Source organism: Podarcis melisellensis (assembly GCF_964234715.1).
Source record: "Podarcis melisellensis genome assembly, chromosome: 12".
Classification (NCBI taxonomy): domain Eukaryota; kingdom Metazoa; phylum Chordata; class Lepidosauria; order Squamata; family Lacertidae; genus Podarcis; species Podarcis melisellensis.
In genome coordinates, this window is record NC_138544.1 from 26691244 (window position 1) to 26706746 (window position 15503).

Sequence of the window (15503 nt, forward strand, 5' to 3'; positions counted from 1 at the left end):
GTCACAAAAGGCACATTCCAAAACGCAGAAGTGTTGAAAAGATTACCCAGGGCAAATTAATGTGCTTGGAGCTCTGGTAAAATGCAACATATTCAAACTGAAGGAACGCTGTTTGGATGCCATGAAATAATTTAATATAGCTTGGCATTCATTACATGAAAAATGGAATAATCTGGAAAGACCGATAAAGAGAAAAAGACTTAAGTCTGCTCCATGAGAGCATGAAAACTACGCTAGTAATCATCTTAAACTACATTCTTTGAAAAGTGAGCAGGCTGTATTTGGGGTGGCGGGAGGTGGGAATTTGCACTCAACATGTCACATGGCAGACAACCACACCATAGTTTGCTATTTACCTTATTAAGCGTATTTAAAGCTGCAGTAGCAGCCACCAGGGCAGGTTCTGCTTTTACCAGGTCATCCTCACACTCTTTCTGTTTCCGAGATACTTCTGCTTGGATGGCAACAACCTATTTAAACACACACTCTTAAGTTTTGATTAAGGCAGCAATCATGGAATTAATTACTTCAAAGTAGGCTTCAATTAAATCAATTGAGACTTAATTCTGAGCAAACACAGTTAGGAATAGAATGTAGGGAAGGCAATGAGTACCTGACATTGCACTATTGCTAAAGCCATTATCAAAACTTATGTATTTATCATGTTCTGTACATGATGAACCACTATTATTTCAACAGGTTTTTAAAAAAGGGATGACCAGTGTTAATTATTGCAATATGTAGCATTAAAATGTTTCTGGATCTCTGTAGTTGAAAGATATATCTATTGCCCAATGCCCTCTTAATTTGAATAAATTATATTGTTTAATCTTTGTAGACCAATTTAAGCCTTTTGAGGCAGTTTTAAATAATAATAATAATAATAATAATAATAATAATAATAATAATAATAATAATAATAATAATGTTATCATTTATACCCTGTCCATCTGGCTGGTTTCCCAAGCCACTCTGGGTGGCTTACAGCATATAAAAATTTGTAAAAACATAAGACATTAAAAACTTCCCCAAACAGGACTGCCTTCTGATGTCTTCTAAAAGTCAGATAGTTGTTTATTTCCTTGACATCTGATGGGAGGGTGTTCTACAGGGTGGGTGCCACTACCGACAAGGTTTTAAATTTATTATAATCAGTGATATGTTGATCATTGATTTTGAAAGAGTTTTTGGCAAGCAGTTAAGGAAATATATGATGAGATTATTTTGAGGGTCACAAAAAGTAAGTCTTATTCTTTAAATTGTTGACAGGAAGTTATCTCCTGATAATCACACTATGTGCTGAAGCTTATTGCTACAAAAAGTTGAAACACGTCAACAGCATCCCGCAATCCTAACACCATCAGAACATTACCAAATAACAGCAATCAGAGGCTCAGTAAGTGAAGGATCCCTAGTACAGTGGTACCTCGGGTTACATACGCTTCAGGTTACATACACTTCAGGTTACAGACTCCGCTAACCCAGAAATAGTACCTCAGGTTAAAAACTTTGCTTCAGGATGAGAACAGAAATCGTGCTCCGGCGGTGCGGCAGCAGGAGGCCCCATTATCTAAAGTGGTGCTTCAGGTTAAGAACAGTTTCAGGTTAATTACGGACCTCCAGAATGAAGTACTTAACCCGAGGTACCACTGTACAAAATACTGCGCTCAGGTTGTTGGTGAGTGCCAGGCACTTTGGTTCTATCCTGTCAGTTTTACACAACCTGCACTGACTGCAAGTTTGTATTCCGAGGTCAATTCAAGGCGCCAGTGTTGACCTTTAAAGCAGGAGTAGCTAATCTACAACTGGTGGGTCAATTCTGACCTGCCAAGTCTCAAATTGTGGACCACCTGCTTGGTCTGTACAGTGATCCCTAGATAGCAGATATGCTCTCTAAAGAGTAGCCAGAGAGGATATTTGATCTTAGTGCTAAATTCCACAGCACTGTGATAAAAGATAAAGCCCCCTGCCTGCTCTTTTGAGAGGAATAGGCAGCATTTTCCCCACATCCCATCCCTGGAATGGGTGGAAACTCTGCCTTTTACATTTTGCAGATGCTAGAGCTGGGGTGTGGAGGGCTTTAAATGCTGGATTTGTGGGTGCAGGAGCTGCAGGTGTGCTTGGGAGAGTATGTGTGAGTTGGGCTCTGAACATCATAAGAACAGGGTCAGTCCAAAGACCTAAAAGGGTGTCCAGAGGCATACTGTGGTCACTGATGGTGTTCATCTCTACATCTTGTGGGAATTTAACTATGTACCATGTGAAGAAGCATTTCCTTTAGTCTAAACCCAGTGATGGCCAAACTTGGCCCTCCAGCTGCTTGGGGACTACAACTCCCATCATCCCTAGCGAACAGGACCAGCAGTCAGGGATGATGGGAATTGTAGTCCCAAAACAGCTGGAGGGCCAAGTTTGGCCATCACTGGGTTAAACACTAACTTGAATCTTTCAACACTCAGCTTCATTGGATAACCCCATGTGCTAGTATCATGAGATCCTACTCATGCAGTAGGCTTCACGGCAGCTCCCATCCCAGCCGCTGCCAAGCTATTCCTGATGGCTGGGGGATACATCAGCAGGGTGTGGGATGTGGTACAGGGCCTGTAGCAGGAGAGTTCAAAGGAAATACGGGGAATGAGTGGAAATGCCTTTTGGCTCATATTTCCTAAGTCGTTCTGGTTTACAAGTCATTAGGTTGGGAAATAGCAAGATGTGAAACTTTCTTTTTTTAATCATACTTTCTGTATGTATCTAGTCTTATGTAACAGAACTAAAAAAGTACAGTGGTACCTCGGGTTACATACGGTTCAGGTTACAGACCCTGCTAACCCAGAAATAGTGCTTCAGGTTAAGTACTTTGCTTCAGGATAAGAACAGAAATTGTGCTCCGGCGGCGCAGCAGCAGCACCCATTAGCTAAAGTGGTGCTTCAGGTTAAGAGCAGTTTCAGGTTAAGAACGGACCTCCGGAACAAATTAAGTACTTAACCCAAGGTACCACTGTATATTGGTTAATGAAGCCAAATGTAAGTAATGTTAATATGAAACATGAGTTCAGTATGCAGAAGGACACGGAATCTGGACAGCTAATGCTGAACCCTAGAAAGTACATCACAGAATGAAAATTTGGAAGTGAAAGTACAGGTCAGTGAAATGGACTTCAAGAACAATTGAGCTGTTCAATTGAACTAAAAAAAAAAAGCCTTTAAAAACCTGAAGTGCTCAGAGATGACTCTCTGACCTTTACTGTATTACATACAGGCCTGATTCCCAAGATCCCCATCCATTATATGCTTGAATGAGTTCAGTGCTTATTGTTCTTTCATATCATTAAAAGAGCTAAAAGGTTGGAAAAATGCATAATGTAAAGAAAGGTCAAGTGGTAATCATGGTGTGAAATGTTGAAACATGTGTAAGTATAATAATTCTTTAGATTTTATGCTCCCTGGAGAGGTAGGTGTTCAAAATTGTTCACCTACAAAGGTTTATTATGTACTAAATATAGCTCAACAACACTAAATTGTGGAATTGCACTGACCTTTTGCTCCTCTGCATCAGCGATGGCCTTTTCCTTGCTCACTTTCTCAGTCTGAAGCCCTATCTTGGTAATCAAAGCTTCAGCATCTTGATTTCTCAGTTGCAGCTCTGCCTCTTGAGAGGCAAGTCGGTGTTTTAAGTCCTCTACCTAAGGAACAGCAAAGGTATTAGTTTGGAACAGGTGTTTCTGGAAACTGTGTTTAGTAGAGACAGCTTTCTGAAAAGGTGGGTTCTCAACAGCTGGATATCAATGAGAGCTTTTTTGTGACTATTAACTGCAACAAGACCCCAAGTAATGATTTGATCTGCCTTAATTGCTTAATAAGTGAACACTGTGGGGCACACTTTTTTTCTTCCCTTCCCTTTATCCGTTAAAGAAATGCATACTTGCCTATCTTCAAGCAGTTAAAAGAAAGCACACAGAGCTCCCAGTTTTAAAAGACAGAATGAACATCTAAACCAGGTTTACTATTATATTATTGGTATGTTTCATACACTCATAATCACCCGACTGAGACTGTGTATTAATTGAAGTATTGATTGCTAGTATTACACTCTAATAAAAAGGGAAAGTTACCTGTACAAAGCTGAGTAATTTACCATTTTCCATGGAGAACAGGTCTAATAAAGAACGTGAGTTTATGATAACTAAATAAAAACCCCATGTTCAGAGGCGATGTATCACTGGATATCAGTTTCTTAGGGAACAAACTATAGGAGAAAGCTCTTGCCCTCAAGACCTGGTTTATGGGTTTCCCAGAAGCATCAGCCTTCAGGAAGCGGAGAAGATGATGGAGTAGAATATTAAATGGGCCCTTGCTCAGATATCCAACTGGAGTGATACTTGGAATGAGACCTACTTTCATGATAAACCATGGATGTATTAGCTGCCTCTGGGACAAACCTGGATCTCTGAAGTGAAGGGTGGTCAGTCATGCTGCCTGGGGCTACTTTAGCTGTACAGTGGTACTTTGGTACTCAAACAACTTGGCTCCTGAATAAACTGACTCCTGAATGCCACAAACCTGGAACTAAGTGTTCCAGTTTGCAAACTTTTTTGGAAGCCAAATGTCTGACACGGCTTCTGCAGCTTGTGATTGAGTGCAGAAAGCTCCTGCAGCCAATCGGAAGCTGCGCCTTGGTTTTCTAACGATTTCAGGAGTCAAACGGACCTCTGGAATGGATCAAGTTTGAGAACCAAGGCACCACTGTATATGAATAATTATATAGATCTACACCAGGCTCTTGGACTTACATAATGTTGTTGTTGTTCCTCTTAATTTCATTTACTGTCCATGAGGCACCCTGGAGCAATTTACTATATAAAGCAATTTGCAATTATATAAGCTAGCAGCTGCTATGAATTGTGATTAATTACTGCTACTGTTTATTACTACTATTACTACCTGAGAAGCTGTTGTTTTCAGCTTCTGAATGCCATTCACAAGGTGTTCCTTGTGCTGGGACATTTTCTGGATTTTCTTCTCCAAGAGGTTCTTATAAAGCATGATTTGTTCCAGAAAGCTTTTGGGAGTTGTATAGTTGTATCTCCTCTCATTCAGTCGAAACTTTGCACTCATCTCATTTACACTGGTGTGGGCATAGGCCATGAAATGACAAATAGAGTCATGAAACTGTGGCTGAAAACATAAAAGGGCATGAAAGGGCATTTAAATTTCAAGTGTTAAAAATTCAGCTAACGAAATATATAACCAACTGTAGCAGAAACTACTGATTCTAAGACAAGTATGCACAAACATATGAATTTTAACATTTAAAAGTACATAGACATTTATAAAACATTATTTTTCATTATATGTATATTGTGTATTTCTGTACAGTATTGTCTCTACATGTGTGAGACACCCACACCCACACACCCCACTTAAAATGCTGCACTATCAATGTAAACAATTTCCATTTCGTCCTCAGTGACTTCTACCATACTTAACTTTCTAATTTGTGGAATCACATCTCCCTCATTTTAATGATTATTTATTGCATTCAATACAAGATGTACCCAGTTCAATTAATCAGGGGAAACTTAAAAATCAATTAATATGAATTAAATGAGCTACTGCAACTCTTAGAAAAGTCACACATAATTTACCAAAGAATTGTCAATAATACTTAGGAGAGCTTTAGGAAAATTACTCATGAGCGGTTGTTGATACAGCTAAACGTTTCGAGCCAGCATAATTAATATTACAAACAGGTTCATTTAGACAACTTGTAATTTATCTCCGAAACAAAACTTATTTTTAAACGCAGCTTCGTTTAAAAAGAGCTGCTTTTAAACTACAGTAATGAGAGTGCAATTTAAATACACAGAATCAGTATACAAGTTGGGTGCAAAGTGACCAAACTCCCATTTCCCCAAAGAAATGTTTTGTCTATGTTCAAATAACTTTTTGATGAGACCAGAATCCGCCTCAGAGCTTAAGAGGCTAAATTACTCAGCCCATCGTTTTCGCCCTTCTGCAAGCGCCCTCTCACTCTCTCTCTGCCACAGGGACTTTCTTACAGAACGACTGGCTACTTCCCAGCCATGATCCTTATGAGAGACCTTTAGGCAGCAGTTCTGAAAAGCCTTTGGTAACAACAGTTTCATTTTAAAACCAGCCTGGGTAGTAGCTGGTGGTTCCGGTAGAGCTGGAAGTGGCTTGAGACAACTTGTCCCAGTGGGGCAAAATAACTATTGTTGTCAAGCTTAACAAAATGGCACAGCATGGGAGGCATGCTGGGCCAGAGAGCAGCTGGTTGTAATTCACACTGTTTTTCAGAAAACCCTAATTGTTCTGAGCAGACCTCTTTGATGATTGGTCTTCCCTGCATTTTCAATTTGTCACTTTCTCTTATGATAAGGTCAGCAGTGACAGCACTTCCTGACATTAACAGCTGTGGCTTCTAAAAGGGTCATTGTGGAACTACTAATTGCAGTAATTTCATTAGCATAAATTATTTATTCTGCCGTTCATTTATCTCCAAGGTTTTGGTGGTGTTTTGTTCAATACTACACCTTATTCCTGCCCCCCCCCCCGCTGTATCAGCTCCATCAGGCAGCAAGGCAAACAATATGATTAATGCTAATTTGACCCTTAAAAAAAAGAATTATGCAAATTGCCCCTTTTTATTTAACTCTGAAGGATTAAACAGCAGTAAACCAATAACCAACACAAATTTCCTCTAAATAAAATGTTTTAAAATGTTCCCAGGGACAACTAGGAAATCCTTTAAGGTCTGTTTTTCAAACATATAGACATGTACATGCTCACATACACACAGGCAAGCCCTGATCTAGCAAGCAATTAGAAATAAATTTCCATGCATTGATATCCCTTTAAAACATTTTACCATACACATAAAAGGATGAAGTATGGAGCAGGAAAGCCCTGTAGCCAGACCTGTTGCCATGCCTGCAGTATGCTTTAGAACCAGGATGCATTGCTACACAGGTGGTTGCTGCCGTCTGATAATTAGCTGTTTAGGTTTGTTTTGAGGTACTGATTCCAGGTGCCCTTCTTCTTCCCTGGCCAGTGATTGGATTAACTGAATTTATTTTGTTCCATGTTTCCGTCATACAAGAATATGGTATGTAAACTTGTTTAATTTGTATGTTATGTTACTCAGTTTGTATATGGATAATGTCACATCATGTTTGTTTAATTTAGAGTATGCACGGCTGACGAAGCCCAGTTGGGCGAAACAAGGTATTATCCTGGAATCCTTGCCATGCCATACCTTTAAGTATCTAATCTGATCCAATATCTACATGTGCCATACCTTCAAGTTTTCCATCTACTGTAATCTGATATCTACATACAAGGAACATTAGAATCCTCAAAGCAGTGATACGTGGAACATCATAAGATAAGCATACCATATTGTGGTTATTGCCAATATGCCAATTTAGGAACTGAATGGACTTTATCTCCTGACCATTCATTGGACTTTAATTTCTCTTGATATGCTCTCTTTGCATGATGTGTTGGTCTATGTAATTACACTTTGTGATATATTATATGTTGAATTGTGTTTGAAATAGAAGTTACATAGTCAAAAACAGCAGCAATCACCTGGCAGAGAAGATCACCAGGGGCAGTAGTAGTATGAATGCAGCTCATTGTTATGAACTGAGGCCAAATGGTTTTCCTTTGGACTTTTATCACAGGGAGGAGTTCCACGCAGGCAAGTATCACCACTCTACATGTGGAGTTCATCCCAGTTCTGATGTAAATTTGCATGCCGACTCACATGGGAGCTCCATGTGTACATTTTTCATGTAGGCAGCAACACTGTCCAAGAAGTCCATGTGGAATGCAAACTTGGCTGCGACGTCTCATTTTGATTATTTCATCCTCCCAAACTTCCAGCCTGCCTTGATTTTTTATTTTTTCTTAACAGTGTCTCATTCAATGCAATTACTATAGCTTTGTAAATCATGGGGTTGGGTCAATTAGAAGTTGACTCTAGGTTCTACTAATGAATTTAATTATAGATCTTGAATTTGTTGTCGCAAGTTTACTGGATAATGTAGCTCATGCACACTAATGACCATTATATGTGGTCAACTGTCCTTTAAACAAATGGAAATAAAAGGTTTCCCCTAGATATCTAAAATCAGTGTGGAGTAAATTGTAAAATAAGAGAGAAAGCCACTCTACATCCATCAATCTTCAGCTGACTGAATACACTAGAGAAAGGGAGCAGGAATTTTATTTTTCCCCCAAGGAGGTTATGTATCATTTTTTAATGTGCTATCTAATAACCCTCGTGCATAGTATCTTTTGATTCTGATTATACCACTCTTTCATCTCATCCCTCTTTTTAAAGGAAATTTACTTCCTCAAATCAAGGCACCGAGTACAGCTTTACACCTCCCAATTATTTCTCCCACTACCTGTTACGCCTGTCACTACGTTGAGCATAATGCTCCTGTTCCTTCTTTTAGCCTTTGAGCGCTGCTGTTGATTGGAGGCTAAAAACAAATGGGCAAAACCCAGACTCCGTGTGCACTTGGGTTAGCGGTGCTGTGCTGAGCCAAGCATGAATCCATTGCTTACTCTTCTACCCTCGGCTGTGGAATACCCCCTTCCCAAAGGCACCTTCTTTATTATATTTTCGGGAGCAGGTGAAGACTTTTCTTCTTCTTCCAGGCCTTTTAAAAATCTGTGTTTTTAGTGTTCTGAATCAGTTTATGTGCCATATATTTCTAGTTTCCTTTGCTGAATTTTATGCTACTAAATATTAAGCTGTATGTTACCATTTTATTTGTGAAATGCCCAAAGAAGTGTGCCATAGAGTGGCCTCATTATTATTATTTTATTTACTATATTTTATATATATAATAGGTACATTATTAAAACAGGATGCAACATTGCCTGCAGGTTAATTGAAGAGCTGCTACATTTCACAAAACCCTTAGAACTGCAAAATCAGTTTTGTGCAAGCTCTGAGGAGACAGCTTCTCTCTCTCTCTTGGTCTACCCTAAAATACTTAAGGCAAGAACAATTTAAGAATTGGAAAAACGTGGCTTCCCTTCAGCAAAACCGTATCTTGGGGTTTTGCTGTACATCTCAATTCCTTGTACAGGAATTATCTTTGTAGGCGCCCAATTAACATTTTTGTTGTTGCTGCTGCCATATTCTTCCAGGACCTCTCTCATTCAGTTCATGCCATGCAGGCAGTTTCTCACAAAAGTGATTGTACTTGAAACATCAGTCTAGTTCCACCTAGCCACTCAAGCCCTAGCACATCCCTTGCCCTGAACTACAAAACAGGTAATTTGTTCTGTCAGCACTGAAACAAACAGAATTATGTAGTGACAATAAGATATAAAAATGATGCTGGCTGCCAATATGTACTTGTGGAGCGGGCAGGATTTGCAATAAGGTATGGAGATGCGTCTGCAAAATATAGGGAGGGTGTGAATTTTGTGGGGGGGGGACTTGGTGTGGGATTTAAACTCTGATGGGAAGGTTAATAAAAATGATGGAACATAGATTAATTTTAATTTCCATCTAGATGTCCATAGCCAATTGCATCATAAAGCTTAATAATTTAAGAGCAATTCCTAATTAAAATCTAAACTGAAGTGACACTCCACATTGGCTAAAGTATTGGTATAATATCCACTGTTTTTAAAGTATGTAAATCAGTGAGGAGTGGTTCATAATTTTATTCTCATTCTTACACAACAAATTTATCCAATACATCAACACAATAGTGTTTTGTTCAGTAAGGGTACCTGAACATCTCTCTTGAGTTAGGAACCCAACTAGGCTGCACCACCAGTAAGTATGTTGCTGGATCATTAACTTCAGTGGATGTAAAATGGCACGTGCAGAGTAACATCTGTAGGAAGTGCCATTACTTTCCTCTTAACTGCTACGGTTGCACTAGCCCTCATCCAATATTATAAGTTTGCTAGTGTACACCATTGCATGTGCAGCGCTTACTGTGTACAGTATTTACCTTTGATTTCTAGCATTAATAATTGCAGTAAATAACTTCTGCTAGGTTTATCAAGGCAATTTTCAGCGACGACATTGACCAGTATTCATTGTAGGAAGCTCTTAACATATTCAGTTTCTTTCCTAAAATTCGTTTTATTTTGAAGCATTGCTAAGAGGGAGAGGTAAGTCTGGCATATTTTCTTTTTTAAATGAATATGTAAACATATATATGCTGATAAGCATCCAGAGTTTCACATACTGGGGGAAATAACCCCACATAGAGTAAAAGTAAAGCTTTGGGAAGCCCAGAAACTAAATGTACTCAGAAACTGAATGCATCACAAGAAATGACAGCACTAAATTTCTGAAAAACTGCACTAATACTCTACATTGTCCTGAACAGAAAATCAAGACAAGTCTCTCCATGGCCAGTAGATGTCATTGGTCACTCTTCGTAATATCAGAAAAGCTGTTTCATAGCTCAATACTGGCAGCAGAAGAGGTAAAGGAATTAAAACTAAATTTCATATCCCAGCCCTCTTTTTGACTGTTTTCCAATCATTTGGTATTATTACATGGAAGTTGTTGTTTTTTCAAAAAGTATCATTTCTCACAAGAAGGGGCATTACCCTGACCACTGAAATGGGTTTCTTGCTGATGTTAAGTAAATACATTTACCAAGCACCGGTCAGTTTACGCATTTCCAGAAGCATAGCATGGATTTATAATTGCTGTTAAGCCCAGACCTTTAATGGCTGCCTTTGTAACATTGCAACAGTGTTTTCCTGCCACAAAATTCTCTTTTCTAGGACAGTAAAGCAATGCACTACTGAAAACTGATGCATGCAGCCCTCTTGAAATTCTCTACTTCCCATCGTTACAAATTCCTTACATAACTTGTTAGCATCACAGCAAACAGATACCAATACTACTGAACACTCACTGCTATCTCAGACTAAAACACTGGAATAATAGCCAAAACAAAGGTCTAGTTTTCTTTCCTTAAAAATGTTTATGGAAGAAAATTCTGATTCATTTCTAGAGTGCTGCTTTTTCAAGTTTTTGAACTATACAGTAGAAATGCCTTCTATAGCAGGAACCGAATCTTCTTTTACATCAATCTCTGTCATCAGCACCAGTATTGATGTCAGGTCATTAATATTTGGCTTTCCTCAATGGTTAATCACCTTGATGCAAATCTTAACCTTTCCTGAACTCCCCATTCCTGGTCAAAGTTGATCCAGGGGGAAGTCAAATGATGAACATAACAAAACACCTTGTAGAGCTGGAGGACAATGTTTTATGAGCATTTCTCCATCTGGCTCTTTATCACCCTCAAGAGAAAGCTTGGGGGGGGTGACTAAAGAGGAAAATGAAGCTGAATAATTGATAAGCTTTCATTATAACATACAGTATTCAGTTCTGACTTTGATTTTTTTTTTAGATTGTAGTTATTTAAGAATAATCCCAGTGTTATTTATTCCGTACTTACATCTTGCAAAAATCTGCAAGAAAAGAGAAGACAAAATGTTGTCAACTTAGATGCCCTTTTAAAGAGAGACCTGAGTTCTCATATTTTTATGCACAGCGTTCTACCTTTGGAGAACCTTAGAAAGTGGGGGGGGGGGGGAAGGTCAGAATTAAATCACTGCAGGGTTGCAATGTTCAATTCCTTCTATTTTCAGGTATTCAAGTGCATTTGTTTAATTGCACAAAAAAAAAACCCCAAACACCCCCCCCAAAAAAAACCTTAAGCAAAGCCCCTGAATTGGTAGAGTTCCATTTCAGGGAGAGCTCTAATAGTTCATATACAGATGTTGGGATCATTGTACACTTTGCCTTAAAAAATAATAATAAATTCTTCCTATTTCAAACTGTCAAAATTGCACTGAAGAAATTGGCTGCACAGTATTAGGTAACCGCCATGAACTCTGCAACCTTAAATGAAGACAAATACGTGAAGAAACAAAAAGGATTCCCTCCACCCCCCCAGCTTGTCCATGATTGATCTTCCAGAGAGCTGTGCTGCTGCTTTTGCATATGACTGGCAAGTTTGAAACTCTGTACCTTAATCCCAGGCGCCTCCTCAATGAACCTCCTGCTGACCGACTGCAGGGCCTCCTGCGGCCACTCATGAAACCAGTCAATAGCTGTGCAGTTAACTATGGCTGGGAACTTCCGAGCTCTAACTCTCAGTGTGGAACCGACAGGAGAGAAACACAGAATGATCTGTGCAGATGAGGAGGGAAAGAAAGAAAGAATGAAGTATATTACATGGCGATCAAAGAGAGAGGAACTCAGTCAACTGTGGTGGCTGCCAGCCACTGCAATCAGGCTCACAAATGAAAATGCAATCTACCTAGCAGCTAATAAATTTAGGAAAATTAGGATTTTACACCCAACAAACAATGTTTTATTCACTTGCACTGTGCTTCATGCTTCACCAAAAATCTTCCCACTTGTGGGTTACCTCCCCACCTAGGTCCAGTATCAGTTAATGAACTTCATATGTATTAATCAACAAAGCAAAATCCTAACCATCATATTCAGTCAACAGAGCAATCAATTTGACATAACACCACTTCTTGGGTTTCTGATCCTGTGCAGGGTCAGTGCGATCTGAGATATTTAAATAAACAAATATATTCCTATTTGGGTGAGTTTTTGGTTTTGATGCAATATATCACTGCCATCCTCGAGATTTTCCTAATAGGAACCGCTTTTTTCTAATAAATTTTTATAATAAGAACTAGATAAATGCCCATATATTTCCAAATAATCCGGTAAAATTATGCTTTGCTGTGCCTCATATCCTAGACACTTTGAAGAAAGTCCAACAGATTTAAATAGAATTTAGCACCCAGTAACTGAAGTCCTAAGTCACAACAGACGTTCTCCCCTTCCATCAGTACATGTTGTCTTCCAGATGTTTTAACTAATATCTTCTGCAACACACAGTCTCTACTTTAAAGTCTGAATAGATACTTCCTATAGCTGACTCTGGAAGTACTAATTTTGCACAGTGGGACACCTGCAAAGCAGTAGCAAGGCAATGCACATTCTGAAAGCAGTTTCTAAAAAGCTGTTAAAAATAATGAAGTCATGAGTGAAATTAGAGGATCGAAGACAATGGAAGGAAGGAGTTTAGAAGAGATATATGCTACTATCTACACCCCTCCTCCAAAAAGCAGTAGCTAGAGCCAAACATTTTGAGAGCCAAAATTTCCTCCATATAAAACATAAAAACCAAACAGTCTTCTTGAAGCAATGTGTGATATGGAACAGTTGTCCAAAATAAGGCACAGACCACTTTCAATTGGAAAAAAAGTTTTACTGTCATGTTAGTGTCTTTATTTTGCTCCATACTGCCGACATTATCCTCACCCCAAGGGCTCTTAAAAATGCAGCCAGAAAACAGTTCTATAATATATAGCAGCTGGAGAATGCTGTCTTTACTATCATAGAGTACTGTGCACACATCAATAATTTCTGGCCACCAGAGTTCAAGAAAGTGGTGGACAAACTAGAGAACAATATGGCAACGTATATCTAGAAATCATAGCTTATGGAAGATATCAAAGACATTGGGAATAGATGGGCACAGGCAAAATGTGACACAGAAAACTTAAATCTTGAAAACACGGGTTCTGAATTTGCTAGACACTCAACATAGATGAAAGGAAGATGATTTTGTATGGTGTTGTAATATCTATGGCGTTCATATACCTAGTATTTAGCTGTTCATCACTAGTTAAAAATAAGTTCAGTATTCTTATTTATAACCCCAGATCAATTGTTTCTTACTTTTAGCTGCAGTCGTACTCTATCTAAAAAGAATCTCCAGCAGTTTTCTCTACTGTCAATAACACCAAGTCCCCGTATCTCACTCCTAATTCCTGCAATTATATCATCCATATCTTCATCACTGAATAGATCTGGAACTTCTCCTACAATGAAATAAAAACGGGGGGTGAGGAAGTACCCATAATTACAAAATGAACACAACCAAATTACAAGTTTCAATATGTTTTGCTCTTTTGGCTCGGAACCTAGAAACACTTTTATAGTTCGGCTGACTCTGGTAACAAGTAAGTGTCTGAGAAATGGCATTAGATACGGGTTAACCCAGTTTTGCTTTAAACTACTGTTATATCTGTATTGAGTTTTCTACTAATTTGTCCACCTTGTAATCTTTAAGATAAGACAGTTCAAAAATTAAAAAATGCAATCACAAATCTTGTATATTTAATAACAATTCCCTTGCTACAAACATAAACAGCTCTATTCTAGACCATTTTGTTTTGGAAAATGTGCCTTGCAAAACTACAGGTTAGGACAGGCATCCCCAACCTGTGGCCCTCCAGATGTTTTGGCCTACAACTCCCATGATCCCTAGCTAACAGGACCAGTGGTCAGGGATGATGGGAATTGTAGTCCAAAACATCTAGAGGGCCGAAGGTTTGGGATGCCTGGGTTAGGATATCATCATGCCTCCCAAATATGGTTTCTGTAATGTCTCTAATATTACTATAAAAAATGCCTCTCTAAACCAGAAGAATATGTTGATGGTATTATTTATTATTATTAATAATATACCACCTTATACCTGAAGGTCTCAGGGTGGTTCACAGAAAATGCTTAACCTAACTAAAATGCTCTCATTTAAATCACTACGATTTTACCACTATTGATCAAAGCACATGTAAAAACTACCCTGTCCCACTTTCTGGCATGATGCGAGTCAATCCATTCAATCAGTGTAAGTGAATCAGTATAAAAGAAACACCTACATTCCATGACCTTGATATTAGCTTCTGAAGAGCAACATTGTTTTTAAGCAAAGTAGGCACAATACCCAACTTAGCTGGGTTAATACACTTTTTCCCAAAGGACATCCTAGCCATACCAGAAAGCATCTCAAAGACAAATAATCTCCTTTTTAAAGTTCATTGAAACGGCAGATAATTTGTCATTGGGAGGATCTTTCAAGAAATGTGTAGGTCTAATCACCTGATGCCAACAAGTCATTAATCAGCACAAGAAAGCGTTCATCTGGAACTTGAGCATCTGTCAGCAAAAACACAGTGGGAATGTTCTTGGCTCCCGTCTTTATATACAGATTGGCAAGATCTACCTGTAAGGAAAGTAGGCAATCATTCATGTTACAATAAAATGTTGAAACAAAACTGGGTGGCACGGTAACCAGTGTGAAAATACATGCCACTTGAGAGCTATTCGCTGTTGTTTAGCATCTTTGCTTCATTTTCGTGGCATATCCTTTTCCAGAGGATTTTTTAAAAAGACACACAAACAAACCCAGATGTGTTTTAAGATACCAGGTGAAGAGAACTGTGGCTTGATAAGTTTGCAAGGAAAAAAGGAAACAAGTAGTAATCAATGAAAGAAAATCTTTCCCCTGGTATTCAGAAAATTGTTATTAATGTTCTGCCAAACAAATCAGCATCAAGAACACTTCAATCGTATTAATAATGCCTGTTTCATGGGTTGGAAG

At 38.7% G+C, this 15503-nt stretch overlaps 1 protein-coding gene across 1 annotated transcript in view; it reads right to left on the reverse strand.

Annotated features, from left to right (window-relative positions):
- Positions 1-15503, reverse strand: part of DNAH11 (dynein axonemal heavy chain 11) — a 148601-nt gene that overhangs the window by 54689 nt on the left and 78409 nt on the right. The window contains exons 53-58 of the mRNA XM_081883500.1: positions 15002-15125; positions 13796-13938; positions 12059-12220; positions 4942-5175; positions 3537-3683; positions 357-470 (exon numbers count right to left, since the gene is read on the reverse strand). Of these exons, the coding sequence (XP_081739626.1) occupies positions 357-470; positions 3537-3683; positions 4942-5175; positions 12059-12220; positions 13796-13938; positions 15002-15125 (924 nt within the window). The remainder of the gene's footprint in view (positions 1-356; positions 471-3536; positions 3684-4941; positions 5176-12058; positions 12221-13795; positions 13939-15001; positions 15126-15503) is intronic.